At 37.4% G+C, this 27,527-nt stretch overlaps 4 protein-coding genes across 7 annotated transcripts in view; 2 read left to right on the top strand and 2 right to left on the bottom strand.

Annotated features, from left to right (window-relative positions):
• The window catches only part of zdhhc3a (zDHHC palmitoyltransferase 3a), a 32,858-nt gene extending 27,024 nt beyond the window's left edge, over positions 1-5,834 (top strand). The window contains exons 7-8 of one of the 2 annotated variants that reach the window (XR_015510384.1): positions 1,658-2,279; positions 2,501-5,834. Coding sequence is in view for 1 of the 2 variants with exons in the window: in NM_001002725.1 (NP_001002725.1) it covers positions 1,658-1,873 (216 nt within the window). In the remaining variant the exon portion in view is untranslated. 2 annotated transcript variants of the gene reach the window in all.
• Positions 5,835-6,945: 1,111 nt separating this feature from the next.
• On the bottom strand, positions 6,946-11,243 carry tmem42a (transmembrane protein 42a). Its single transcript, NM_001386405.2, is given in 3 exon segments — positions 6,946-7,950; positions 10,249-10,395; positions 10,929-11,243. Coding segments are annotated over 3 exon segments (462 nt in total). The 5' UTR covers positions 11,100-11,243; the 3' UTR covers positions 6,946-7,806.
• A 497-nt stretch (positions 11,244-11,740) lies between these two features.
• On the top strand, positions 11,741-15,509 carry zgc:77056. The gene is made up of 3 exons (NM_212698.2): positions 11,741-11,958; positions 13,651-13,795; positions 14,780-15,509. Exons 1-3 carry the CDS (start codon positions 11,851-11,853, stop codon positions 14,980-14,982), a joined length of 456 nt encoding a protein of 151 aa, NP_997863.2. The 5' UTR covers positions 11,741-11,850; the 3' UTR covers positions 14,983-15,509.
• A 13-nt stretch (positions 15,510-15,522) lies between these two features.
• Positions 15,523-27,527, bottom strand: part of gpd1l (glycerol-3-phosphate dehydrogenase 1 like) — a 21,568-nt gene continuing 9,563 nt past the window's right edge. For all 3 annotated transcript variants that reach the window (NM_001441714.2, NM_001441715.2, NM_001005934.4), the window contains 5 exon segments: positions 15,523-19,490; positions 19,750-19,856; positions 19,992-20,228; positions 22,346-22,458; positions 25,299-25,437. In NM_001441714.2, coding sequence (NP_001428643.1) covers positions 19,394-19,490; positions 19,750-19,856; positions 19,992-20,228; positions 22,346-22,458; positions 25,299-25,437 — 693 coding nt within the window. In that variant the 3' untranslated portion in view covers positions 15,523-19,393.

A 27,527-nucleotide genomic window follows, 5' to 3' on the forward strand; every position in this document is an offset into this window, starting at 1 on the left:
GTTTTATCCCGTTTTCAGACAATATTTAAAATAGTTAAGTTTCCTTGTGAGATTGAGCTGTGTTTATAAAGTGGCCAAGTGTAAATGCAACCCTTTTCATATTTCAGATAGCTTTCCAATCAGAGAAAATGCATGAAGTGACCAGGTGTAAACAGGCCATTAGCTATGCTGGGGTTTAATTGGTCATTCATAAAATGCAAGTCAATTCCTTTGTGTTGTCTTAACACAAATCAATTTAGCCAACTTAATTGTTTTATGTTCAATCCACTAAAATTGGTAAAATCAAATAAGTTGTCCCCATTTGAGAATTGTGTTGGTTCAACTGGTATTAATTAAGTACTTTTGACCAAGCAGCAAAAGTATTATGTGTGGTGCTTTAAGAGTCAATAATAACATATAGAGGCCATAAAATAAATACCTGTTAACATGATTTACAATATTATTTTCCTTTAATCCCAACAAAATCTCACGTCAGTTCGTAACTTTTTGATTTAGTAGCTAATACTTATGAATTCGTAAGATCTTACTCGTACAATGTAGTACGATTTGCTTATCTCCCAATGATGGTTTGGTATAGGGGCGGGGTTTGGTGCCATGCTTTCACTTTTAAAATCGTAACTTTTTGATTTAGTAGCTAATTCGTATAAATTCGAAAGATCTCACTTGTTCAATTTTGTACGATTTGCTTATCTCCCAATGATGGTTTGGTTTAGTGGCGGGGTTTAGTGCCATGCTTACCTTTTTAAAATCTTAACTTTTAGATACAGTAGCTAATTTGTATTAATTCGTAAGATCTCACTCGTACAATGTAGTACGATTTGCTTATCTCGCAATGACGGTTTGGATTAGGGGCGGGGTTTAGTGCCATGCTTACCTTTTTGAAATCGTAACTTTTGATTTAGTAGCTAATTCGTATGAATTTGTAAGATCTCACTCGTACAATTAAGTACGATTTGCTTATCTCCCACTGACGGTTTGGTTTAGGGGCTGGGTTTAGTGCCATGCTTACCTTTTTAAAATCGTAACTTTTTGATTTAGTAGCTAATTTGTATGAATTCGTAAGATCTCACTCGTACAATTTAGTACGATTTGCTTATCTCCTAATGATGGTGTGGCTTAGGGGCGGGTTTAGTGCCATGCTTACCTTTTAAAATCTTACGTTTTCATAAGACTGTACTTATGGATTCATACGTATTAACCAGTAAACTAACAAAATGTAAAATAGTTGCGTTTCTTCATGAGACCAGGCTGTTTAATCCACAGCCTTTGAAAACATTGCTGAGCACATTTATGACAATATAGAGCACCATCAATCTATAAGATCACAGTTTCAACTAGAAATCATACTTGAAGATCTACTAAAATCTAAAAATCACCCTCATATTGGATGAACTGAGTAAATTATCAGCAATTATTTAATTTTTTTGATGAACCATCCCTTTAAACATTATACACAAGCAGCACGCAGGTGCATGAGTAAAGTGAATCACTTGCCATTGTATATATTTTTTTATTTAAACACCATAACCATTTGCTTTCCTTTTCAGTTCATGGACTTTCATTTGGTTATTTGCTGATATGGGTGTTGTTTCCATCATTTGTAGATTTATAAATGTCTTTTTCAAGACCCACAATGGTGTGGTTTGTGTTTTTGCAGGGCATCGAAAAGCTGAAGCGTGAAGACCCCACATGGGAGAAGACTCAGTGCTGGGAAGGAATGAAGTCTGCATTTGGAGGTCCTCTTTCTGTGACCTGGTTCAGTCCTTTCACGGATTTATCATGCCAGAAAGACGATTCATCTCCGGTGCCCATGTTCCCACAAGGAGAGATTATTGAGGAGGACGTGATCGAGATTCCTTTGGAGCCTCATTAGATCAAAATGTGACCCTGAGGACTTACATTGCACATTTTTACCATTGAACCACTGTGAACATTTTGAATTTTAACCATAGAAATAACATCTATGTACTTTACCAAAGTGCCTTAAAGCAGTATTTACAACCAAAAACACATTACGCTCTTCTTAAGATTAACTTATGCATAGAGACTGAGCTCATGTACTGTGACATGTTCGATTATATGCACTGTTCCTGGAGCAGTGATGTCTTTAGTTGGGTTAATCTGATCAGTTGAGTCTAGAATCTTAAAGTTTTTGGTAACTAAGTGAATCCTTTCCTATCGAACACTTCCCAGCAAGCATTTTTTGTTTTGTTGTTTTTAAAAGATGTCTAATAGATGTCTGATAGACATCTAAACATAGTCATCTTGGCTAAAACAAGGCTAAATTTGGGCTGTCAGCCAAAATTTAATAGACGTCTAAGAATAGGCCAAAACTAATCTGCAATCTAATCTGTCTATTTGACGACTGGTCTAGCCAAGCCGTCTACGTTTAGATATCGGTTTAGACGTCTATTAAACACTAAATTTTTTGCTGGATTTTTAGTTTATCTCTGTTTAATATGCAGCTGTGGAGAAAAAGAAAAAAACAAGACACTCTGAGCTTCTCTGGGTTTTCTTGTTATGTGTTTGACTAAACTGTTTATATTTGTTTAATTTCATAAAGGGCTGATATTATGTCTTCCTAATTTCAAATAAACCATTTTGTCTTTTTTGGAGGCTGGTAAAAATAACAAAAGTTCTACTAGCCTTGAACTAGTCTAATAATATAGGCCTCTATAGATAAGTTTTTACCATTTACCCTAGAAGCACTTTTAACTTAGATTAGCATAAATTGGATTAGACCAATAGCATTCCCATGAAAAAAGAGTTTTGATAATATTCATTTTACAGGGCACCTATTTTACCCCTTTTACAAGATGTAAAATAAGCTTTTGGTGTCTTCAGAATGTGTCTGTAAAATTTCAGCTCAAAATGCCCATCAGATTATTAATTATAGTGTACAGAATCTGCTCATTTTAGTGTCTGAGCATACTGTAGCTGTTTTTTAGCCTGTGGCTTTAAATTCGAATGAGCTGCTTCTCCCTGCCCACCGCTCCCATGTGTGTTAGCTTCTCATCATGTTTTACATCAGATAAACAGCAGCCAGGGACAGAGACAGACTGGGATGAAGCTGACATATAGCTCATTAGTCAAAAATACCAAGTCTATTTTATATATTTGTGATGGAGTTTATTCAAGCCTTTCTGAAATGATGAGTCTCACACAAACACATGCGCGTTTACTGACACCATGCAGTCGTAGTGATCATAGCAGTTAAGAATTACATAGTGATTTTACTGTCTTTATTACAGACATGCAGTTTTAAAAATGGTTTTGAGTTGGAACATATGTTTTAATCCCAGATTATTAGCAAATAGCAGTGGTCTTTAGTTGGGTTAATCTGATCAGTTATAGAATCTTAAAGATGTTGTTTTAGGTAACTGTAAGTAAATCCTTTCCAATTGGTCACTAACCATTAAGCATTTCTTGTTTTTAAAAGATGTCTAATGGATGTCTTAAACATAGTCGTCTTGGCTAAAACAAGGCTAAATTTGGGCTGTCAGTGAAAATCTAATAGACGTCTAAGAATAGGCCAAAACTACACTACTCATTTGTCATCAACTTTTTTTTTTTATTTGAGCAAAATCCTAATGGTCTAATCTAATTCAATTATTTATGCTAAGCTACGCTAAAAGTGCTCCCGCCAGACCCAACTTCAAAAATGGTAAACTTCATCTGTTTAACTCCACGGGAGTTATAAAATTAGCCTATTTTTATGTAGTTCCTTTTGCAGGGGTGTCCAAAGTCAGTCCTGGAGGGCCGGTGTCCTGCTGACTTCAGCTCCAACTTGCTTCAACACATCTGCCTGGAAATTTCTACTATACCTAAGAGCTTGATTAGCTTGTTCAGGTGTATTTGATTAGGGTTGGAGCTAAACTCTCCAGGTCACTGGCTCTCCAAGACCGAGTATGGACTATTAAGCAGTTGTGAGTTGGAGGTTGTTGGAGCTAATCTGCAGAGCTGTGGCCCTCCAGGAATTGAGTCTAAGACCACTGCTTTAAAAATTTTAAGTGGTCACATTTTTTTTTCTTCTCCATATTTTTAATACTGCCTTACACGGATACTTTACCCCATAATTGAAAATCTGTCATTATTTTCTCATGCTGGTTTTGTTTATGTCATTTTTTTCCCCGCATCAACAATGGAAACATTTACATATTGGTAATAATTAGCATTCAGCGTCTTTAAAAAGATACAAACGTATCGAAAAATAATCCCGTGAATTACATGAGGTTCAGATAAAAACACATACCACAGTTTATTATATTATATAATGAAAAATCTGACTTTGACCATTTGTCTTTGTGCATGACCACACATTCATTCAACTGCTAGTGCTGGAATTTACAACAACTCACCCGGAAACAGAATCAAGATAAATAGAAATGACAAAAAACAACCATTTTTAAAGATTAATGCTGATCATTACTTTAATTAAGTTGCTTTTAAATTCATTTTAATTAATCATATTACTTACTTTCCCAGTGAAAGGCAGCTGGAAGGGCATCCGCTGTGAAACATATGCTGGATAAGTGAGCGGTTCATTCCGTTGTGGCGACTTATAATTAATTAAGGGACTAAGCCGAAAAGAAAATGATTGAAAAAATAAATATTACTTTCTCAGTTTGTGTTATGACAAGGACAAAATATGGTGTTATAACAATATGAGGGGGTGTACATGTTGGCTCATTTTTGGCTAAACTATCCCTTTAATTAACTACCCTCATAGCAAAATATTTCTGGCCCACTTAATCAGCTTTTGCTTGGCCCATATGCCGCAGTGAATTTCGGTACATGACTGGACCCAGTCTGGCTTCCAGACAAGGGCCAAACATATCTGGGCCAAGTCTCAGCCAAGTTAAAAACCCATAACTGAGCCTGAACTGGGCCAGACATGTTGGTGTGTCACGACTGCAATGAAATTGATAAACCTATGAATCATTGCGTTTTAGGCGGGCTATAGGGCTGCTTTTTCTGTAAGGTAGAATTTTAATTCTTTATTTAAAAATAATAAAAATGTATTTTAAAGTGTGGGAAAAGATAGGCCAAACTTACATGCCCACATATCAATTATTAGTATCTGGGCCAGAATTTTTTGCTACCTGGGTAAAGGCCTCCTAATGTCCTAAAACGCTACGAAACAAGGATAATTTAATTACTATGCAAATCCAAGTGAAGAACTGATTATAATATGGTGCTCATTTGTAAACCTATTGAGTCTTTCCCAAAGGCCCTATTTATCAAAAATGCATTGAGGATCTGCTGTAAGATTTGACTGAACTTGTGCTTTTACACATTTTCTAACAGCGTATCTTTCCATTACAGGCTCCATTATTGTTGTTTGTCATATTTTGTTTTTTTTTCCATTATCTGATGTTACTCTGCACAACTTCCATTAAATTTTCTTGAAATAAATATGTTGTTTTTCTACAAAGTCCATAGTTTAAATAAAACCGTTTAAGTAGCAAGGCGGACTTTAATATACACACATAGTATCAGGTTCATTTTCTGATGTGATTTCAGAGCAGAATACATTTTAATGTCATGCAGTGCTCAACAGATGCTGCTTTTGTGGTGGTGTTCCCCCTCTGAAATAGATTTCAGGTCAGTGGTTTACTGAAAATGACACGCAACTGAACTAAGAAGAACCTAAATGAAAAACCTCATCAGATATAATATGATGTAAAAGAGTTTATGCCAAAAAAGAGACATATTATGTGCTATTTGATAGGGATATTGTTAATTTTGTTAAATATTGTTAAATGTTGAACTGCCAGTGTACTGTAACAAAACAACTTCTAGAAAAATAAAATGCTTTTTTTTTTTCTCTTGTATGTGTGATTGAAAATGGCAGCACATTGTTATTGTAAATATTTGTGTTACTTTTGTCCCCATGTTCGCGTGGGTTTCCTCCTGGTGCTCCGGTTTCTCCCAATAGTCCAAAGACATGTGGTACAGGTGAATTGGGTTGGCTAAAATATCTGTAGTGTATGTGTGTGAATGGGTGTGTATGGATGTTTCCCAGTGATGGGTTGCAGCTGGAAGGGCATCCGCTGCATAAAACATATGCTGGATAGGTTGGCGGTTCATTCTGCTATGGCGACCCCAGATTAATAAAGGGACTAAGCCGAAAAGAAAACGAATGAATGAATGAGTTACTCTTTAATGAATAACCTTTTAAAAAATAAATTTCTAAATTTAAATGAATGTAGTCATGTTGAATCACACTCAATAAGAGAATAGGCATCCTGCGGGAACAGACAGAAGCGAAGATGGAAGGCCAGAGCCTTATATTTCTGCTATGGAAGTATTCTTATTATTTCAAACACATCCAAGAAAAGGAAAAGAGGATCATCTCAATGGACATTGATTTTGTCAGTTGGCATTTATGTGTGGAGTTTGCATGTTCTCTCCCTTGTGTTTCCTCCGCCTGCTCCAGTTTCCCACACAGTCTAAATACATGCGCTATAGGTGAATTGGCAAAATAAATTGAATCCTCCACCTATCTTAGACGGGTGGCACGTTGGCCCAGTGGACAGCACTGTTGCCTCACAGCAAGAACGTCACTGGTTCTAGTCCTTACAAATCCAGCTGACGTTCTCCCCGTGCTCACCTGGGTTTCCCACGGGTTCCCCGGTTTCCTCCCACCGTCCAAGAACATGCAACTTAAGTTAACTGACTATTCCAAATCGGCACCAAAGACATGCTCCTAGCAAGTTATCTCTTAAGAGCAATCACGATCTGTTCATCAGCTACTACGACAAGGAAGTTCTCGAGATCTACCTGAGCTCAAACTCCCCTCTCTCCTTGCAATGGGAGGGAGCCCAGGGCACGAGGATCTTATAAGCTCAGGGCTCTCTTCCTGGACAGCTTTTCAAACATGCTTTGTAATCAATCATAAGCTAAGTGTGAACTCTTCAAATAAGGGACTAAGCCGAAGGAAAATGAATGAATGATTGAATGTTTATTCAAATCGATTTACTCCAGAAGACTTTTAAAATCTCAAGCTTGTAGGTAAAAGATTTCTCAATTGTGATTCACAGCTATGGAAGCCTGTTTCTGCCACAGGATTATACAAAAAAAATTGAATATTATACAAAAAATATTGAAACTTTATTTCACAATTCAAGGTTTGCTTTTGTTTCTTATTTCATAGAAAATGATGAAAACTGCAAGACAAACAATTCAGAGAAAAATGAATCGCAAGAAAAAGAGGCAGACTTCTGCATTTATATCTCACAGATTTTGTTTTGTTTTTTCTTAGAACCCTACTTTTATTTCTTGCAATTGTGAGTTCAGTTTTTCCTCACAGTAACCTAAAATTATGATGTGTTAATTATTAACTTGCACAATGTTACAGTCTTTACAGTCTTGAAATTACAAAATAAACTCTCAACTTTAAAATGGAAATCCAAATTATGAGATAAAATTCACAATTATCTTTCTTCAATTGTTTTAATTCCAAAGCTTAAACAAGTATTTTATAGTATTTGGTCTATTAACCAACAACAACCCCCCACCAAATAAAAAAAATGATAAGAATGAAATATAAACATCTCATGTCACAGTTTGAAGTAACCTACTGACTACAGGCACAAAGTGAGACACATTTCGAAGCTTTGCATCGTGTCAACATTCACATGACTAAAACTCACATTAATAAATGAACCGCAATGCTCTTATAAAAGATACTTGTACCGCAGTCTTGCATAAATAATCCTTTTTAGCTTTAAGTGCTTATCTTTCATGCTGTCTGACTTGATTGACTTCAAGCATTTGATAAGGCATTGTTGCTCCCTGTATTATCTACTCATGTTTCTTATCCACGTTTTCCTGTGGAGCCTGAGGAGTTGATCCATGCAAGACAAAAAGCCCGGTCAGGGTCAAAATGATACCAACCCACCACAGTGTGGCATGAGTTTCACCGAAGATCACATGTCCAAGGAAAGCCTAGAAAATAAAAACCCATTAAGAATTATTCAAGGGTTGGCTAACAGATAAATAATCATTTAGTCATCAGTTGCTTTCCCTCATGTTTTAATCATATCCTTATGGAATATGCCCATTTTTGGAACATTAAAGAAATACTCAACTTTTTTACAGTTACAGCTTTTCCCAATTGTTTACACACAATTACTTGTACTTCAGACACAATGACTAGAACATGTAACTGATGCACCAACCCCCTGAACCAATTCTGCTAAACTACAAGCACAATTCCTACTTTACACTTGCAGGTTTCAAACACACTTTTTTTTTTAAACACTACACACACTTTGCTGCATTTGGCACAATTTTCATGCAGAAAATCTCTTGTTTTCACAAGGAACACACTGTCATTCAAAATTGTAAAGTCAGTTGCCCTACTCAGCATACTAACTCATCACACCTGTCACACAGAATTGCAAATTAGAAATCAAAGCTCATCTGGTTCATAACTGGTTCACTGCCCACCCATGTTTTTTAGTTGTTTATCTCCCTCTATAATCTCCATTCATCAAACCAATTGAGGGATGAAATGTGTACGACCGAAATCCACACACACACACACACACACACACACACACACACACACACACACACACACACACACACACACACACACACACACACACACACACACACACACACACACACACACACACACACACACACACACACACACACACACACACACACACACACACACACACACTGCTTGGCCAGACCAAAACAGAAAAGAGGATGCAGTATAGCTGTTTTTTTGGGTTTTATTTTATTTTATTTTTTATGTAACCGTATTCAGGAAATACTTGTGTACACTGTTTTTGTGGGAAAAATACAGTAAAATATATTTGGTAATTGTGTGTTTTGTATAAAAACAATATTCTGAAATATTTTACAGTGCACTTCTGTAGGCCTATGTATGTCTGTAGTTAGTGTAACATTGAACAAAAAAAAAGCCTTACAGTAAGTCATTATGATGAATGGAGAAGTAGTCATAGTGTTTTACGTTAAACATATCAGTGATCAAGAAGTTCTTATAAATTTCTATTCATGTGATGGCTTGTGTGTGTCATTTGAAAACAAAACACCACATTGAGAAGAAATCACGTCGTTTTGAATGCAGTTTCATTTTGCGGAAGACTTGAAAGGTTTTGCCCAATGTGTGTGTGTGTTTTGTGTGTAAAGATCTGACAATATGAGACATGCTTTCAGAAAATGTGTGTAAACAATTGGGCAAAAACTGTAAAAATTTGAGTTTTAGCATTTTTTTTATCCATTCAGCCAATTTTGTAGAGGCATAATGATGGAGCATAAAACATTGAATCGGATTAAACCATTAGCATCTCGCTCAAACATGTCACAAATTTTATTTTCTGTCGGTCTTAATAAATGATTTAATACAGAAGAGTCAAGCTTTAGGAGAGGCAGTGGCGCAGTAGGTAGTGCTGTCGCCTCACAGCAAGAAGGTCGCTGGTTCGAACCTCGGCTCAGTTGGCGTTTCTGTGTGGAGTTTGCATGTTCTCCCTGCCTTCGCGTGGGTTTCCTCCGGGTGCTCCGGTTTCCCCCACAGTCCAAAGACATATGGTACAGGTAAATTGGGTAGGCTAAATTGTCCGTAGTGTATGAGTGAGTGTGTGAATGTGTGTGTGGATGTTTCCCAGAGATGGGTTGCGGCTGGAAGGGCATCCGCTGCATAAAAACTTGCTGGATAAGTTGGCAGTTCATTCCGCTGTGGCGACCCCTTTTTACTAAAAGGATTAAGCCGACAAGAAAATGAATGAGTCAAGCTTTAAATAGGAAAATTATCGAAATGGTCATTAATGCTCTAATACGATTCAATGATCTATGCTAAGCTAAGCTAAAAGTACTCTGTCCAGAACCAATATTTGACTGAATGGATTTACTCACTCCATTTATCAAGGGTTGTCACAGCGAAATGAGCCACCAATTACTCTAGCATGTTTATTTTGCAGTCTCTGGACTGTAGGGGAAATTGGATCACCCAGAGAAAACCCATGCAACCCATGGAGAGAACATTCAAACTTCACACAGAAAGGCCTCCTGGTTCAGCCAAGACTCGAAACAGAAACTTTGTTGCTGTGTGGCGACAGTGCTAACCGCTTAGCCATTGTGCAGATTTCATTTGAAATATTTTATGTGTTCTGGGGGAAAGGTTTCAGAGATTTATAGGATTCAGTAAAGTAATTAGTTTTGCAGATAAACTTGAAGGTTTGAGGTAAAAAAAAAAAAAGCTTAACTCACAGAGGATATAAAATTTGAGGCAGTGGTGGTCACAGTGGCCCGGGCAGAGGAAGACGAGTGCCGGAGGGCTTTGGAGAAGAAGGTCCACATCACAGCATTGCAGGTAAACAGAAGACCTCCACACAGCAGCCGCAAAGGTATATGCAACTGTGATCAATCACAAGCATAAAATCATGTAATTCAATAATGGAAAGCATCCTTGATCACTGTCAGCTTCTCCTCCATCAAATGATGTCACTTCAGAGTTATAATGAGACAGGACTGACAAAAACATGGGCACAATTGTAAATGTATTTGAATTATATGATTGTAATATTTATTTGTAGAATGTATTCAGGATTTCATGTTTTTATTCAATTGGTGTGAATGATAACAACCTAAACCTAAAGTTTTTTTTTTTCTAAATAACAGTTTTAGCATAACAAAACTATTAAAGCTGTCAGTTCAAATGGGCTGAGGACAAGGACAATGACAGTGTTTTTACCTTTGTAAAGTGTTAAAATAAAGAAAAACAATCTAAGAACTAAATGAATGACATATTCCTTTACAGAACAACTCCCAGAAATCAACCATTAGTCCATTTTAGACATCTTGGGGATGAAATACTTTTTATTCACTGTATTTGTTTTTATTTCAGGGACAGCTAATGTACGTTTCTGGTAGAATAGACAACGTCTTACCCAGTCACAAGCTGTAGCATCGTCAGAGTTTCCCTGTCTGTCTGTCCAGATCTTCAGTCCTGTTTCACACACATCTTTCAGATAATCAGCACCAAGTGACAACTTAGCAGAAGATGAAGCTAAAGCTGCCAAAAACCCCGCCATTAGCGCATAAAACACGCCAGGCAACATCTTTCCAGCTCGGTCTTACCGACTCACTAAGAGCGGGCTACGTTAACATCATTATTTGACCACCATCTTTTACATTTTAAGACATATAAATTAATAATGAAACTTCCTACTGCGAATCACAGAAATAGAAAAAACAGGATTGGCAATCGACACGAATCACGGCGTCGTTATATAGGCGGGACTTTAACGCCACTACATATTTAACCGGTGAACTGCAAAATACATAGAAATGTATTGTTTAACTGCTTTTTAAAAATGTTTAACTTTATTGTGTTAAAATTGTATTTAAACCACTACTAAATATATTAGTGTCATGTGGTACCTGTTACTTTTCTCAATGCTGTTTACAACGGACCTATCAAAGTAATTTAAGAGTACGTCTTATGCTCCACGTACAAAAACTTGTATTTGTATCACAAATAATATCATTCAAATTGATACGTTTACTTAATATGTTGTAGTGGATGTTCTAGTAGTGTACAAATGGCAGTGATATGAACATGGATTTTTAGAAAACTCGTCTTTATGGGCCTCCAAGCGCCCCTTCAGGAAATATACGTAATGGAAAGTGGAATCCTGTAACAGTGGCCTCTCAATGTAGAAATAACGAGTGTGTGCGCTGATTGGTCAGTAACAGACGCATATCGATGACGCTAACTTTCCACGCTAGGTCCTTGTGTGTTTACTGTCCAGTGTTTGCGAAACATTAAGCGCATTTACAGTTTATCAGGCTGATTTTAACTAAGGCACAATGAGCAAAAAGGGCAACGTATCATGGGTGAAGCCAGCCGAACCATCTTTCCTGAAGAAATTCAAGAATGATGTTGGTTTCAAAGAAGGGCCGACAGTGGAGACCAAAGTAAGTGTTTTTTCAAGTCAGTTTGATCGCACCTCAGTAGTACTCACTGGAGTGGACCAAAATAAAATAGGAAGATGTGTAAATGTTGAGTAAAAAGATGAGTAAAATAAATGCATGTCTCCGAATTGTCCTGTACGGCAGCTCACTTGTTTTTCAAACAACCTCTATTAGATAAACACTGCTCAAGAAAATGAAAGGAAAACACTAAAATAACACATCCTAGATCTGATTCTGAATGAATGAAATATTCGTTTAAGCTGCAACTCATCACTTGCAAACATCCATACACATTCATTCACACACGTATACCACGGCCAATTTAGTATGAGGTTATATTTGTGCCAAAATTCCCTTGCCTGCTTTCTGCTTTGTATTTCCCATTTGTCTTCGTCTACTCATTGCCCAACTTGTTTTGTTGGTTGATGTCTTAATCTGTCGTCCTGACGGTTTTTCTGATCTGATCTGTTCTTATTGTTGTATGTTCATCTTTAATGTCATCCTTACCGTCGTCTATGCTGTCGTCATTTATACTTTCATCCTTACTGTCGTCTATGCTGTCGTTTATACTGTCATTCTTACTGTCGTCCATGCTGTCATCAAATGCTGAGGGTAATGATGATAGAACAGATGACCATAAGGACGACAGCATATGTAACAGTAAGAATGACAGTAAAGATGAATAGACAACAATAAGGACAACAGATCAGATGACAGAATACCTCAGAGAATCTGACAGTACAAAACAGAAAATCAGGCTGACATCAACAGACAACATAATTAGTTCAACAATGCTTATTTTCCTGAACATGTGGGTAATGAGAGTAGACGAAGACAAATGGGAAAAAGCAGGAGGCAGGCAAGGGAATTTTGGCACAAAGGAAACACTATAATTTAGCTTACCCAATTCATGTCTTTGGACTTGTGGGGGAAACTGGAGCACTCGGAGGAAACCCATACGATCACGGAAGGAACATGCAAACTCCACGCAGAAACAGCAACTGACCCAGCTGAGGCTCGAACCGGTGACCTTCTTGCTGTGAGGCGATCATGCTACCCACTGCGCCATCGTGCAGCCCATCAGTGGAAATCAAATTTATTAAAACAAGGAGGTCTGAATTTGGAGTCACGCTCAAAATTAGTAAAAAAAAACGCATAACAGACTGATTTAACTTGGATGCAATGTCCTTAAAACAAATCAAAATGAGACTCAGGAGTGTGTGTGGTGTCCACATGGCTGTATGACCTCCCTACAACCCCTGGGCATGCTCCTGGTAAGGTGGTGGATGATCTACGGAGGGATAATTGGATTTAGATCTGGGGAACGGCCGGGCCAGTCCACAGTATCAATGTCTTCGTCTTGCAGGAACTGCTGACACACTCCAGCCACAGGAGGTCTAGCATTGTCTTGTGTTAAGAGGAATTCAGGGCCAACTGCACCGGCAATGGTCTCACAAGGGGTCTGAGGACCTCATATCGGTACCTAATGGCAGTCATGCTACTTTTGGCGAGCGCATGGAGGGTTAGGGCCCTCCAAAGAAATGCCACCCCACTCTATTACTGACCCACTGCGAAACCGATCATGCTGGAGGATGTTAGGCAGCAGAACATTTTCTATGGTGTCTCCAGACTCTGCCACGTCCGTCATTTTTATTTACACAATGAAATGATGAAGTAAATCTTGTTTTTTTGCAGAAGGAGCAGATGCCACAGTGTGATGATGACAGCGGGGACAGTGACCGAGAAGATGAAATGCCGCAGGTCGTGGTCCTCAAAAAGGGGGATCTGAGTGCTGAAGAGGTTATGAAGATGAAAAAAGATTCAAAGGAGGAAAACACAGGTAATGCAATGGTAGCCTACACGGAGGTAAAGTTGGTTTCATGTTCACACATTCGGACTTTCTCCTTAATAATATTAATAATTTCATTTTCAGAAAAGCATTCTTTGCAAATTCTAAATAGTGAAACCAAATTACATTTACATTTAGTCATTTAGCAGACGCTTTTATACAAAGCGACTTACAAATGAGGACAAGGAAGCAATTTACACAACTATAAGAGCAACAATGAATAAGTGCGGTAGACACGTTTCAGGTGTGTAAAGTCTAAGAAGGAAAGCGTTGGCAATGCAAGTTGTTGTTTTTTTTTTTTGTTTTTTTTGGAGTACAGTTAATGGTAGAGCCAGAGAGGCAATTGCAGATTAGGAAGTGAAGTATATACTAAATAGTTGAGTTTTTAGTCATTTCTTGAAGACAGCAAGTGACTTTGCCGTTCTGATGCAGTTAGGGAGTTCATTCCACCAACTGGGCAGATTAAATGCGAGAGTTCAGGAAAGTGATTTCTTCCCTCTTTGGGATGGAACCACGAGGCGACATTTATTCACTGAACGCAAGTTTCTGGAGGGCACATAAATCTGCAGAAGTGAGAGCAGATAAGAAGGAGCAGAGCCAGAGGTGGCTTGGTAGGCAAACATCAGAGCTTTGAATTTGATGCGAGCAGCAACTGGCAGCCAGTGCAAATGGGTGAGTAGCGGAGTGACATGTGCTCTTTTAGGTTCATTAAAGACCACTCGTGCTGCTGCGATCTGGAATGATTATCAAAATACAAGATTGTTCACAGTCAAATAAATAGTGCTAATGTTGTTTTGAAGTCGTATTACCTGATTTCAGGCAGAATATTCAAAGTATCATGGGAAACAATATAGTGAGCATGTCACAAGTTGTCACTGAATTTCTCTGAGTTATGATGCAAGTTAAAAAAAAAACTAATATAGCAGTCTTCAATATGAAGTCACTGATTAAAGTAAATGCTTTTATTTTCTCCAGATGAACAGCCTCCATCTGATGGAAAGATCGTCTTTAAGAAGCCTGTCAAGCGCTCGTCTGATAAATTCGAAGGCATTACTGCCAGCTCTAGCAAGAAGAAGAAAAGCGAGGATGGTGAGAAGAAAGAGCCTAAAGCTGGCGTGAAAGTGAAGAACAGCAGTCTGCTATCATTTGGAGGTGATGATGATGATGAGGAAGACTAGTTTGTCTGCGGTTTCTCTGAGTCAGATTGCAAAGACCAATCTGCTTTTTAAAAAAACTATTTCGTGTGTAGATGTTAATACATGTAAATAGATGTTTGTGGAAGTGAATTCATGCAGCTTATTTGTTAAAGCGTTTTGTTAAACATACGAGTCATTATGAGCCTCTTTTACATTAATTATACATTATACACATTTGATCATTAATGATATATTTTGATGGGTGTGTGAACCAAACATTGGGTTAATCTGACATGCAAATATGATGGAATATTGAACATAGACAACATTTTAAAGAGGCTCTTTAATGTTTCATAGAAATGAAACTGTCCCGTTGAAAATGTTCAACAGGATGTACATATATGGCTTCTATAATGGAGCGGCGCAAATTTGCTTTTATTATTCTTTTTTTTTTTTTAAGCAGATGGCACCCAAAATCCCTGATTCTGGGACTTTGGAGTTTTTATTATTACACATTGTGTTACATTCAGGGAAAACATGCATTTGGGAATAAAATGTTTTTACCACCATTCATATTGTTTTGCAGTTCTGAAAAAATGCTTTTATTTTAAGTTAGTGTTTAGGTAAGAAAAAGAAAGAGTACTTTGGCATAATTACCAGGCTGATTAAATGTATATTTTATGGACAAAAAAAAAGATTGGCACATAGATCACCGACACATCATTATACAAATACATAAGTTACTTTGTCAATATTTTTAACTAAAACTTTTTTTTTTAATAAATATATGTTTAGTTCAAATGCACCAAAACATATTACATACATATATTTCACTGAGAAATGGATACAAATGTTTGTTTACAAAATGGGGTGTACTCAATTATGCTGAGCATTGTTCACGGCCTGAAAAATATCTTGTCGCCTAACCAAGTATTACGAACAACAATTAATAACTTGACTTCTTGTTGATCATTTGGTATCAGAGGTGGCTCTTATGAAAGGCAAAGGCCTCTAGATTACACTTAATTTACCAAAATACAATATGATCATGCTTTGATTTTTAATTATTCAATTAGGACATTAAGATCTGACTGGTTAGTCAAAAGTCTTGTCACTTAACTGAAATAATGTACATTATAGAATATAAAGTCAAGGTGCAGTGGAAAAAGAATGAATATTGTGTCTGACTTCCATGAGCTTGGAGGACTGCATCCATACATCTTTGCAATGACTCAAATAATGTAATAACAAAGTCATCTTGAATGGCAAAGAAAGCATTCTTGCAGGACTCCTACAGTTCATCCAGATTCTTTGGAGTCATCTTCAATGCCTCCTTCTTCATCTTACCCCAGACATGATCAATAATGATCATGTCTGGTGACTGAACTAGCCAATCCTGGAGCACCTTGACCTTCTTTGCTTTCAGGAACTTCGATGTGGAGAAGTATGAGTAGCGTTATCCTGCTGAAGAATTTGCCTTGATACCTCAGTCTGTTGATGTTGCCATCCACTCTGCAGATCTCTCGCATGCCCCTGTGATTTTTCCTTCACCAAACAGATTTCAGTGAGAATCTAGGGTTCATGTGGGTTCCAATAGGTTTTCTGCAGTATTTGTAACGATTGGGATGCTTCAATAGATGATTCATAGGAAAAATCTACCTTCTGCCACTTTTCCAAATGATCAACTAGAAGTCAAGTTATTTTTTACTCTTACAACTGGGATTGCCAAGACGACTTTTGTCAGGTAGTGTATATATTTCTACGTGCCAAAATACATATGTTTTACAGTGATGGGTTGCAGCTGGAAGGGCATCTGCTGCGTAATACAAATGCTAGATAAGTTGGCAGTTCATTCCGCTGTGGCGACCCCAGATTAATAAAGGAACTAAGCTGAAAAAAAATGAATGAATGAAAACACAAGACATTTTTTAATATACTAACATACAATCCCAGCCACTTTATACTGTATTATTATTAAAAAATGCTGATCCATTGAGATTTTCAAGCATAACTATCTCTAGGGTTTACAGATAATGATTAGAAAAGAGAAAATATCGAGCAAGTGACATCCTAAAACTTCCATGTAAAATTTTACATCCTGCTTTAACCAACATAAATAATTACTAAAACATTTTTGCACAATATCATTTTATTAGTTTCTTCTTAAAGCAGCATTTGAAATATTGTTCAGCTTTGATGACATACAGGACGGGTTGCCAAAAAAAAAAAAAAAACATGGAACATGTTTAAATAGTTCATCCACCGGAGTGTTACACACAGTACAACATACAGTATGCACAGTTTAATACTTGTAGTATGATTCAAACTCTTATATAAACACACACTGTAACAGATACATGCTAAGAGCTAGTCTTTATGTGTTAGCTATGGATCTAATAGATCTACAAGCACAATAAAGTGCTAAAAAAGGCCATTATGGATCCAAACACTAACTTTTCCCATAAAACAGTCTCTCATTTGAAAATACAAAACTTAGTAAATCGTTTCTTCGTTCTTCACAGTACAACTACAGATTATGCAAGAATTTTTAATACTAATATTAGAAATGTGAGTAGTAAAAATAATAATTTGTAGGTTATTGTGTTATGTAATCACTTTAACAGGATACTAAATAGATTGGGGGGTTTCCAATAAGACTGAAATGCTTTGGTAAAGCCTAGATATGCGACACAGTATTATTTTAAACATAACACGATAAAAACTTTAACATTGTTGTTCTGTAACAAGTTCTCATGTTCCCTTGAAAAGTCTTGAAAGCACTTATGTTTTGAAATGGGTTGAGATGATTGATTTGAGGCCATTTTTAGGATAGATTGTCATTTAACACCTCATAAATCGACCTCAAACCAAAAAAAAAAGTATGTTCAAGTGTTATTTAACCGGTCTAAGAAATGCTCCAGACTAATGAATAGTTAAAAGGCATCTTAACAATTATAGAAATCTACTTTAACTAAAAGGTTCACTGCACTATTTTTTCGGAAATAGGCTAATTTAATATCTCCCCTAGAGCTAAACAGTTGGTTTTTACCATTTTTTAACACTTTCAGGCAAACTCTGGGTTTGGTCTTCTCCCCTTTTGGCATAATAAACAAAGGAAAATTATTAAAGCTCTTTTTTTTTCATGAGATGCTAATGGTCTAATCTAATTCAATGCTTTATGCTAAGCTAAGCTAAGCTAAAAGCCAGACCCGGAGATTGGCTGAATTATAAATGTTAAAACTCAACTGTTTTAACTCTGGAGGAGTTGTAAAATGAGTTCCTTTAATCTAATGTGTTAATACGCATTAAGTGGCAGTTTAGCATTCATCAACACAGTCGTTAAAATGGAAAATATAAATAGTTTACTTCGTTTTATAACTAAATTGTGCCCTTGGGTCAAACTAAGTATTAAAAACTCTCAGGTTTTCTTAAGGAAAGTTGTATAATGCTGGTTCTACAAGATGGTCAAATATAATTGAGGCATTCTGGTCGTGTCGTTTTGCTCTTGATGTGGACATGGAGTGCGAGTCTTTATAGTTAGATCTCAATGGTCATTTAAAAAAGAGCCATTTGATCTCGTCTGTCAGTGAGGTTTAATTGTGGATCATCCACAAGAGGGCAGTCAGACAGAGAGAAAACAGTTAAAAGCTGCATAACGGCTTAAATGGAATAACACATGATCCCCTATTAAAAAAATGTCATGTAATAATAACAAAAGCTGTTGGGTTGGAAACAAACCCCTGAGTTCAAGCCTAACCATTAGTGTAGACCTAGACCTTGGACGAAAAGAAAAGCTTAAAGGGATAGTTCATCCAAAATGGAAAATTCTCTGCCAATTTATTCACCTTCACATCTTTTTTTATTTTTAGTGGAACATTCAAGCTGGTTTCGGGTGAAATCAAGGTGATTCATAAAACGCAAGTCAATTCCATTGTCACTTTGAGAGTCAAAGAACATACACAGGTAAAAGTAAATTAATACCTGCGGCTCGTTATGATAGATTAAATGAGAAGTTTACTTCTAAATCGACTGGTCACTATTGACTTCCACTTCCAGACGATGGTCACAATTAACTTTCATAGTATTTTTTTCAACACTTTTGCAGTCAATGGTGACCATCGTCTGTTCAAACTTCAACATTTTTCAAAATATCTATTTGGATTCAAATGTAATAATGCTAATGTCTTGCAGAAACCAATCATTTTGCTTAGTAAGACCTCATTGTATCGTCCAGAACCATGGGTATTACTTTGTTTTCCCTGCATAGGTTTTTTGGACTCACTAACAGTAGATGTTCAACTTTAATGTTCTACTGAGTGGGGAAAAATTACTTAAACTCAATTTTGGGTGAACTATCCCTTTAAAGTATAACAATTCATGAGTATATCAATGTAAAAATGAGAAGTATTAGAGGTAGGACCACCTAACAGGAGGACACTGAGGTTTTTTTTTCTCACAAGTGCTCTGGATGGCTCTGCAGACAGGTGATCATGTCCTGAACTGGTTTGTCCTTGAAACAGATCTGATAAACAGCCGTGAACAGGGGGAACCTGGGGAGTAATGCACATTTTAGATTTCACCAGTTTTTGCAAATGCATCTAGACAAAGAACACTGTGCCCCAGAGAGAGTTCTTTAACCCACAGAACGCTCCGGGCTGAAATGTCAGTGCAGTCTGAAATGTTCTGGAAGCCCTCTGATAAACATCATTTTGGAAATATTTGAAACAGAAAAAATTCACTGGAGAGCAAATAATTTTGACATCAACTGTATATACAGAATAATTTTAAATATATAACCAAAAAACTTACTTCTCCACCAGGCCCTTCTGTTTGAGAATATGGTAGACCTCAGCAGAAGTCAACGGTCCCTGAAGCTTTTGTCCATTTAACATCTCCTTCTCCAGTTCCTCAATGCTCTGCAAAAAAAAAAAAAAAACATGTCTGTATTGATCGTATCATATGGCAAATATTCAGCGCCATCCTTCAATCAATAAACTCTACATTGCATATCGTCAGACAGGAAGGGATATGGATGGGTTTTTTTCTTTTACCTTCCCGGTCTTGGCAAAAGCCTCTGCGACGCGTCGGTTTCGTCCTCCATAGCAGGTGGTGATGAGGTCTGCCACGCCGCAGCTCTCCAGGAAGGTGGCAGAGGACACGGAGTCGTCTTTGCTGAAAAGTTTGGCGAAAGCGATCATCTCCATCAAACCCAGGCGAATAACGGCCGCTTTGGTGTTGTCTCCGCACTGCAGACCATCACAGAAACCTGCGCCCACTGCTACAATGTTCTGAACCAGGGAGAAATGAGGAAGAAAAGCATGTCAGAATGGTACATTGTTCCCATGAATATGATTTGCTATTGATTTTAAGCAATTTTTCACTTTCCGATACGGACTCTGATACCTGAGCTGAGTGTATTGGCAATACAGAGTACTGAGCCGATCACCGAGTGTGTATCTGTAGAAACAGTCGTGTGTATACTACTAGTCCTGTATAAACTGACAGAATTAATTTACGGTGTGTTTCAAAATGATACCTTTATAAAACATGAGCTAATACATGCAGTGAACTAGAATATTTTTATTATCTGTCATTTATTATCAGTTATTCAACATATTGAAACAAGTTTAGCTACAAATCAAAGACTGAACTGAAAAAAAAAAATTCTAAATCTTATAGCATAAACGCATAAAACTCATGCATGAATTAGCAAATGAATATGAACAATACAGAAATAACCTCTTTGAAATGTAAAACTAAGAAACTTTTTTTTAAAATAAAAAGTGCGTAACACTCTCTGAGCAGGGAAGAAGAGCTGACTCCGTGTTTGCAGTGCTAAACAAAGCTAACGGGTGCATGTCTCGTTTAAAGAGATGATATCAGGTTGGTTTTTGGTTTCAAATGCTTACCAATACCAATGTTTGCAGTATCGGTGAGTATTTCAGATACTAGTATCTGTATCGGAACAGCTCTCATAAAAGACAAATCTAGCTTTTTAGCATTATAGTACAGTGGTCCTCAACTCCCGGGGCAGGGACCGGTACTGGTCTGTGGATCAACTGGTACCGGGCCACACAAGAAATCATTAATTATTTGTTTTTAATCTTTTATTTTGAAAAATGACCATATTCTCGCGAATACATCTTGGTCACTTCAGCGCCAAAATGTAACCCACAAGCTAGCAAAATGAGTAAGAAAAAGGCGTCTTTGGAAAGTTTCTTTGCAAAGGGGAAAAACCCCAGTAAAGGACCCACAAGCTGCCAAGGAATAGATCCGCAACTCATTTGTCAACAAATCAGGTGAATCTAGCATGTCTGCGCAAGAAGATCAACTGGCGATCACAAATGATGACGGCCATTGGGCCCATTCAAATATCATATCTTTTCTGCGTGCAAGTTCATCCGGGAGCGCACCACAAGTCACATGACAATAACTGATCGATCACCTTCATACTTTTTTTATGGAATATAAACATTTCGGTAGACTAATTATCTCAGACAAACACAGAACACCCAAACACTGCATTGCTTTTCAATTTTCTCCATAAATAAAGCTTGTATCAGAGTTTCAGCAATGTTTTGTCAGCTTGCCATACTCTGAAAAAACAGTGGTCACCTAGCAATCTACATATTCCCAACACCCCCACCCGATGGTAAAAGTGTTAAGTGTTGACCAAAAAGCTTGGGGACCTTTGTTTTAATAGTAGAAGTTAGTAAGATGTAAGTAAGAGTTTTATGTTTGGTACAAATTTTGGTAAGATGTTGTATGCTTTACTTGAGTTAAAACACAGCCAACACATTAGTACATTATTACTGTAATGTTTTCTATATTAATGTGTCATTTATTCCTGTAAAGGTAAATACTTATTTTTTAGTTGCCAATACTCCAATACTTCAATCTTATATATTCCTTCAAAAATCAAGGACGTTAGCTTTGCTAGATTGCAATACAATCAATTGCAATAAATTTTTGTAATGATAAAAAAATTACAAATACAAACATATATACACATATAGAGTAAAAGAGTTAACAAAATAAAGAGTTAATTTACAAAAACTAGATTTTTATAAATATATAAACTTTTTTAATATGTATTTTTAATCATTTTGGTAACCTAGCAGTTTTGGTTTTATGTCTCACAGAAAGTCCACATAAAGGTTGAGTGAATGATAGCAAATCTTATCCCAGTAACCAATACTATTTGTCAAAGCTTGCCAATATTACAATGCTTTTTACAACATATTTAGGAGAAAAACATCAGCCTAGCAGCACCTAATTGTAAATTCACCAGCACAAGCTGTTCTTTACACAGAGGTCTGAGTCGTGCCCTCGAAGCCCTGCATCTCAGGTGCCTGAATCAAGAAATTTCCCCTGGGATGAGCAGCAAGACAAGACTGATATTTACCTTGAGGGCTCCACAGAGCTCCACTGTATCAGCATCATCCACCACAGTGATCCTGAAGTTAGGCGTCTGCAGGAGATCTTTGAACAAGAGGCCGTTCTCTAACACTTTGCTGCCTGCAGATCGAAGAAAACATTTGCTGAGATTGCCCGCGGTTATCATTTTTATTGTGGTTATCTCATGACTTTTATTCATCTTCTGAATTTAAATGAAAATATTTTTTATGAAATGTGAGGATTTGTCTCTGTTATGTGTCTGTGTTTCTGAAGAGACAAAACCACTTTATAGATTAATAGATTTTATTAATGTTAATACTGATATTCAATGCTAATTTGTGTTCAATTGCTCAAAGAAGCTTAAACATTAAACATCAATTTTTTTGCTGTGTGAGAAACAAGATTATTTTAGTGAATAAAACCTAAAACTACGGCTAATACTGCTGGTCAAAAATCACTTAACTTAATAAAAATAAAAAACCTAAATGATTGAAAAACTAAAACAAAGCAACAGCAGCTACAGACAAACAAACTAACTGAAATACAAAAATTATGATCATTCATCATCGTAATAATCAAGAAACTTTGCTGCTGTACCATGGCTGCAGCAGAAGCAATGATATTACAATAGATTCTAGATATTACATTCTAATTGGTGGTGTAAGTTTAGGGCAGCTTTTTTTTTTGTCGGTCTTTGTTAGGGTAAAGTCTAAATCGGATATGCGGCCGGACGGAAGTGCGATATGCACATTAATATAGCAGCTTTTTTTATGACACTGTACAGCAATAAAGAATATTTTTACAGTAGTGTGACGTTTAGGGTTATGCGTTAAAAATACAATTTATTAGGTAATTTAATAGATAACAAATATATTTTATGTTTATGTTAATTTTTTTAAATAACTAATAATACTTGGTACAACTACTGTTTTTACATTACTGTGACGGTTGGGTTTAGGGTTGGGGTGGGGGTAGACGTTAATAAAATACAATAAATAGGAAATTTAATAAAAAATATAAATAATTAAATTCTGGCCCCAACCATATCCGATCTAGCAACAACCCTTTGTTAGGTCCACACAAAATCTGCGTGCACAGAAATTCATATATTTTTAGCTCATCACTGAGTCTATCTATTTATTTACTTGTGTAAATTTATATTTATTCAGTTTTTAATTTAAGGAATATTTTTGACTGATATGGAAATGTGATTTAATTATGATACAGTTTGTAAAGTGGTATTTTCTGTCTTTTTGTAGATGTATAATTAGGAGAGACTTGCTTTATTTATCAATTCTAATTGGATTTGCATCATAAACATTAAATAATAATAAAATACTTTTTTTTTTCTCCATTCAAGTTTTTAGTTATGATACTAAATGTCAGCAGAATTTGCCTGACCCGAGTCTTAGTACATGATGTAACTACAGAAGATTCAAGCTTAAATAGGAAAATTATCAAAGCTTTCATATACATTTCTGAGCCAGATGCTAATGGTCTTATCTGATTCAACAACCTATGCTAAGCCAAGCTAATTTCCAAAAAAAAAAATGCCTTTTAACTATTCGTTAGTTAGATGGGTTAAGTAATACTTAAAAACTATTTTTGAGTTTTGGTTGATTTTTAAGGTTTTAAACTTTTTTTTTGAGCCAGATGCTAATAGTCTAATCCAATTCAATGATCTATGCTAAGCTAAGCTAAATGTGCTCCTCCCAGACCTGGGGCCTCATGTACGAAGACTTGCGTGGAAATCTTACTAAAACATTGCGTACGCACAAAGCTGTAAATGTGCGTAAGCAGAAAAAAATTCAGATGTATGAAACACTGCGTACGCCGAATCTCACGCATATTCTTTTGTACATCCGAATAAACGTGAAACTGAGCGCAACATGCACGAGCACAAAACCCCTCCTGCCTCCTCCCCCGTATGAATATGCTAATGACTATGCTAATGGCAAAACCCAACGAAAAAGCAATGGCAAAATCAAGCAAAAAGAGAAACTTTGAACAGAATGTGAATTGGAGGTGCTGCTTTCGGAGGTAGACCGGAGAAAAGCGGTGTTATTTGCAAGTTTGTTCTCCGGAATTAACAACAAAAGAAAAAAATAGAGTGGGAGAGTTTAGCTGATGCGGTTAACACAATTGGGTCTGAACATCGCACAGTGCATTAAAAAAAAAAAAAATAGTGTGGTTTATATCTGTAAAATGTTGCAGGACCCTTAACAGTCTCAGTGGCGCAACTCGTAAGACGCATGTGATCATGTATTGATACGTTCAAGCATGAACTTGGCTCGAATCCAGCGTCTGATGAACTCTTTCTTATTTTTTCCCCCGCTACATATCAGATTTTGCCATCTATTTATCACGAGAAAGACAAGTAGGAATCAATAATAAGTTTGTGCATCATATTTTATTTGCACATGTATTGAATGGAAATGTTTCTGATTCACGCATGCAAATTCATCTTCAGATAGTGTCTTTTTAGCAATGTGCGTGCGGTAGATTGCTCAGATTACATTGGGAAAACAGGCGACCGCTGCAAATTGTGCTTTAATGTTTAGCTGCTCAAATGTATGGTATGGAAACCTTACATACCTACTAGATGAACCCGTCTCATACAGCTGCCATTGCAAGGCTCAGAAACTTTGTAGAGAGCAATTTAATACAACTGCCTCTAGGAGTCGCCAATGGAAATAAAACAGACACGCACAAAAAATGTGCGTACGCCAGCCAGAAAGCTGCCGTGAAGCTGCGCACATTCCCACGTTCAGTTCATTGTTAGTAAATCCAAACGTGAGCGATTCTGAGCGTGAAACCAGGCGTACGCAAAGTTTTTGTGCGTACGCAGCGTTGATACATGAGGCCCCAGGAGATTGGCAGAATTTATTCAAAAATGGTAAAACTCAATGCTTTAACTCTAGGGGAGTTGTTAAAAACACTAAACTTTCTTTAACACTCACCAATGGTGCTTTCACAGAACTTTTCAGCTGCTACTTCGTTTGCAATGTTGGCCCCCATCAGGACACTGACATCGATGCCCATTTTCTCCCGAATGATGTCCGAGATGAGCTTCAGTCCTTCTGGTCCTTCATCGATGCCCTGCATAACAAAAGAAAAAAGGAGCAGTCCATCAAAACCCCATGCTCTTTTTAATGTAGCATCACATCATTTCCCCCTTCAGCAGTATATATAATTCTGGAGCACAGCTGTTTGGAGGACCATCTTTGCCTAATGACTCACAAAATGAGGAGAAACACCAAAGCAGAACAAAAATAATAAAGCAGGTGGAATAAGCATAAAAGAAATGGCGAAAATCAGGCAAAGCACATCTTTTAATAAAACACAGAACACAGTGAGAAATCAAAACAAGACTCTGCTTTTTGAATAGTGGAATGGAGAAGACGCATATAATTTGATGAGATATATCTACGGAGAAGAAGTGCTGTGTTGTACAGTCAGTAACGGAGGAGACAAACTGGCACCAGGAGATAAATTGCACACAAAGAGTTTGCCAGCAGGCCAGAGGGCCCTTTTTTACCCATGAGTCACTCCACATATGGTGCACTGTGCTCAGCTTTTAAAAAGACATCAAGTATAAGACCTCTCAGTCCTGAACGTCCTGTTCAAATGCAAGAGGATGTTCCAAAACTTGGATGTTAAATCAAAAGTAGCCAGATATACAGCAACCAAGATTTTTTTTAACCCTTAACTATTAAAAATAACAATTTTTTAGTTATTTAGGCAATTGTTTCACTTGGTATCAATAGATATTAATATATACTGCTTTCTGGTATTCATTATTACTGTTTTCATTTTATTGGTTCATCATGTAAGTGCTTAATTTTTTTATTATTTTATTTTACAGTGCGCCACGGCCCAGCTGAAAACCACATTGTTTCTCCTGGATCCTAGGTTTAACCATCGTCCGGATCCTCCTCACCAGTATGGGGTCAGAGGCGCTTTGTTAAGGGCTGCCTCGTCCGTGTATGAACAGTGTAGGAGTTTGGTTCGCATTGCCGGCAATAAGTCAGACTTGTTTCCAGTGCATGTTGGACTCTGGCAGGGCTGCCCTTTGTCACCAATTCTGTTCTTAATTTCAAAGTGCAGCCTTGGGCTGAAGGTGATCCGGTTCGGGGACCACAGGATTTCATCTTGGGCATTCGCAGATGATGATGGGGTGAGATGGGCTGGGATGAGAATCAGCACCTCCAAGTCTGAGAAAACTGGAAAAAGGTGGTTTGACATATCCAGGTTGGAGGAAAGTCCTTACCCCAGGTGAAGGAATTCAAGTATCTTGGGATTTTGTTGAGTGAGGGAAGGATGGAGCGTGAGATTAACAGGCGGATCGGTGCAGTGGCACAGCGGCAGCGGTAATGTGGTCGATATATCGGTCCGTTGTGGTGAAGGAGCTGAGCCGAAAGACAAAGCTCTCGATTTACCAGTCAATCTACGTTCCTACTCTCACCTATGATCATGAGCTTTAGGTCAAGATCTCGGATAAAAGAGGCCGAAATGAGTATCCTTCGCAGGGTGACAGGGTGCACCCTTATAGACAGGGTGAGGAGCTCCTGTCACCCAGGAGGAGCTCAGAGTAGAGACGCTGCTCCTCCACATCGAGAGAAGTCAGCTGAGGTGGCTCGGGCATTTGTTTCGCATGCCTCCAGGACGCCTACCTAGGGAGGTGTTTCAGGCATGTCCCACCGAGAGGAGGCCTGGGAAAGACCCAAGAAACACTGGACGGACTATGTCTCTCAGCTGGCCGGTGAACGCCTCGGGGTTCCCCCCGGAGGAGCTGGAGGAAGTGTCCGTGGAGAGGGAAGTCTGGAGTTCTCTCCTAAGACTGCTGCCTCAGCGAACAGGCCCCGGATAAGAGGATGAAAATGACATGACAACGACACATTTTATTTTACAAAAATGTTCACAGAAGCATGTGAGATGTGACTCATCTCACAGCCTAGTATGTGCATTCAGAGGATTATAATATTGAAAATGAGCTCAAACTGTCCTTATATCTGTAGTCTTCAATAGTTTTTTCATTTGAAAATCATCTATTGATAGTTTTCACGAGCCGTCACACCATTAGGAGAATTCCCCCCCTGGCAGGCAAAACATTACCAAGTCACAGGCTGAGTAATTTCTTTTTCATTTTTTTTATTTCTTTTTTTACCCCCAAAATTATTAATTGTTGT

This window comes from Danio rerio, chromosome 16 (genome assembly GCF_052040795.2).
Source record: "Danio rerio strain M-AB ecotype USA chromosome 16, GRCz13ab, whole genome shotgun sequence".
Lineage (NCBI taxonomy): Eukaryota > Metazoa > Chordata > Actinopteri > Cypriniformes > Danionidae > Danio > Danio rerio.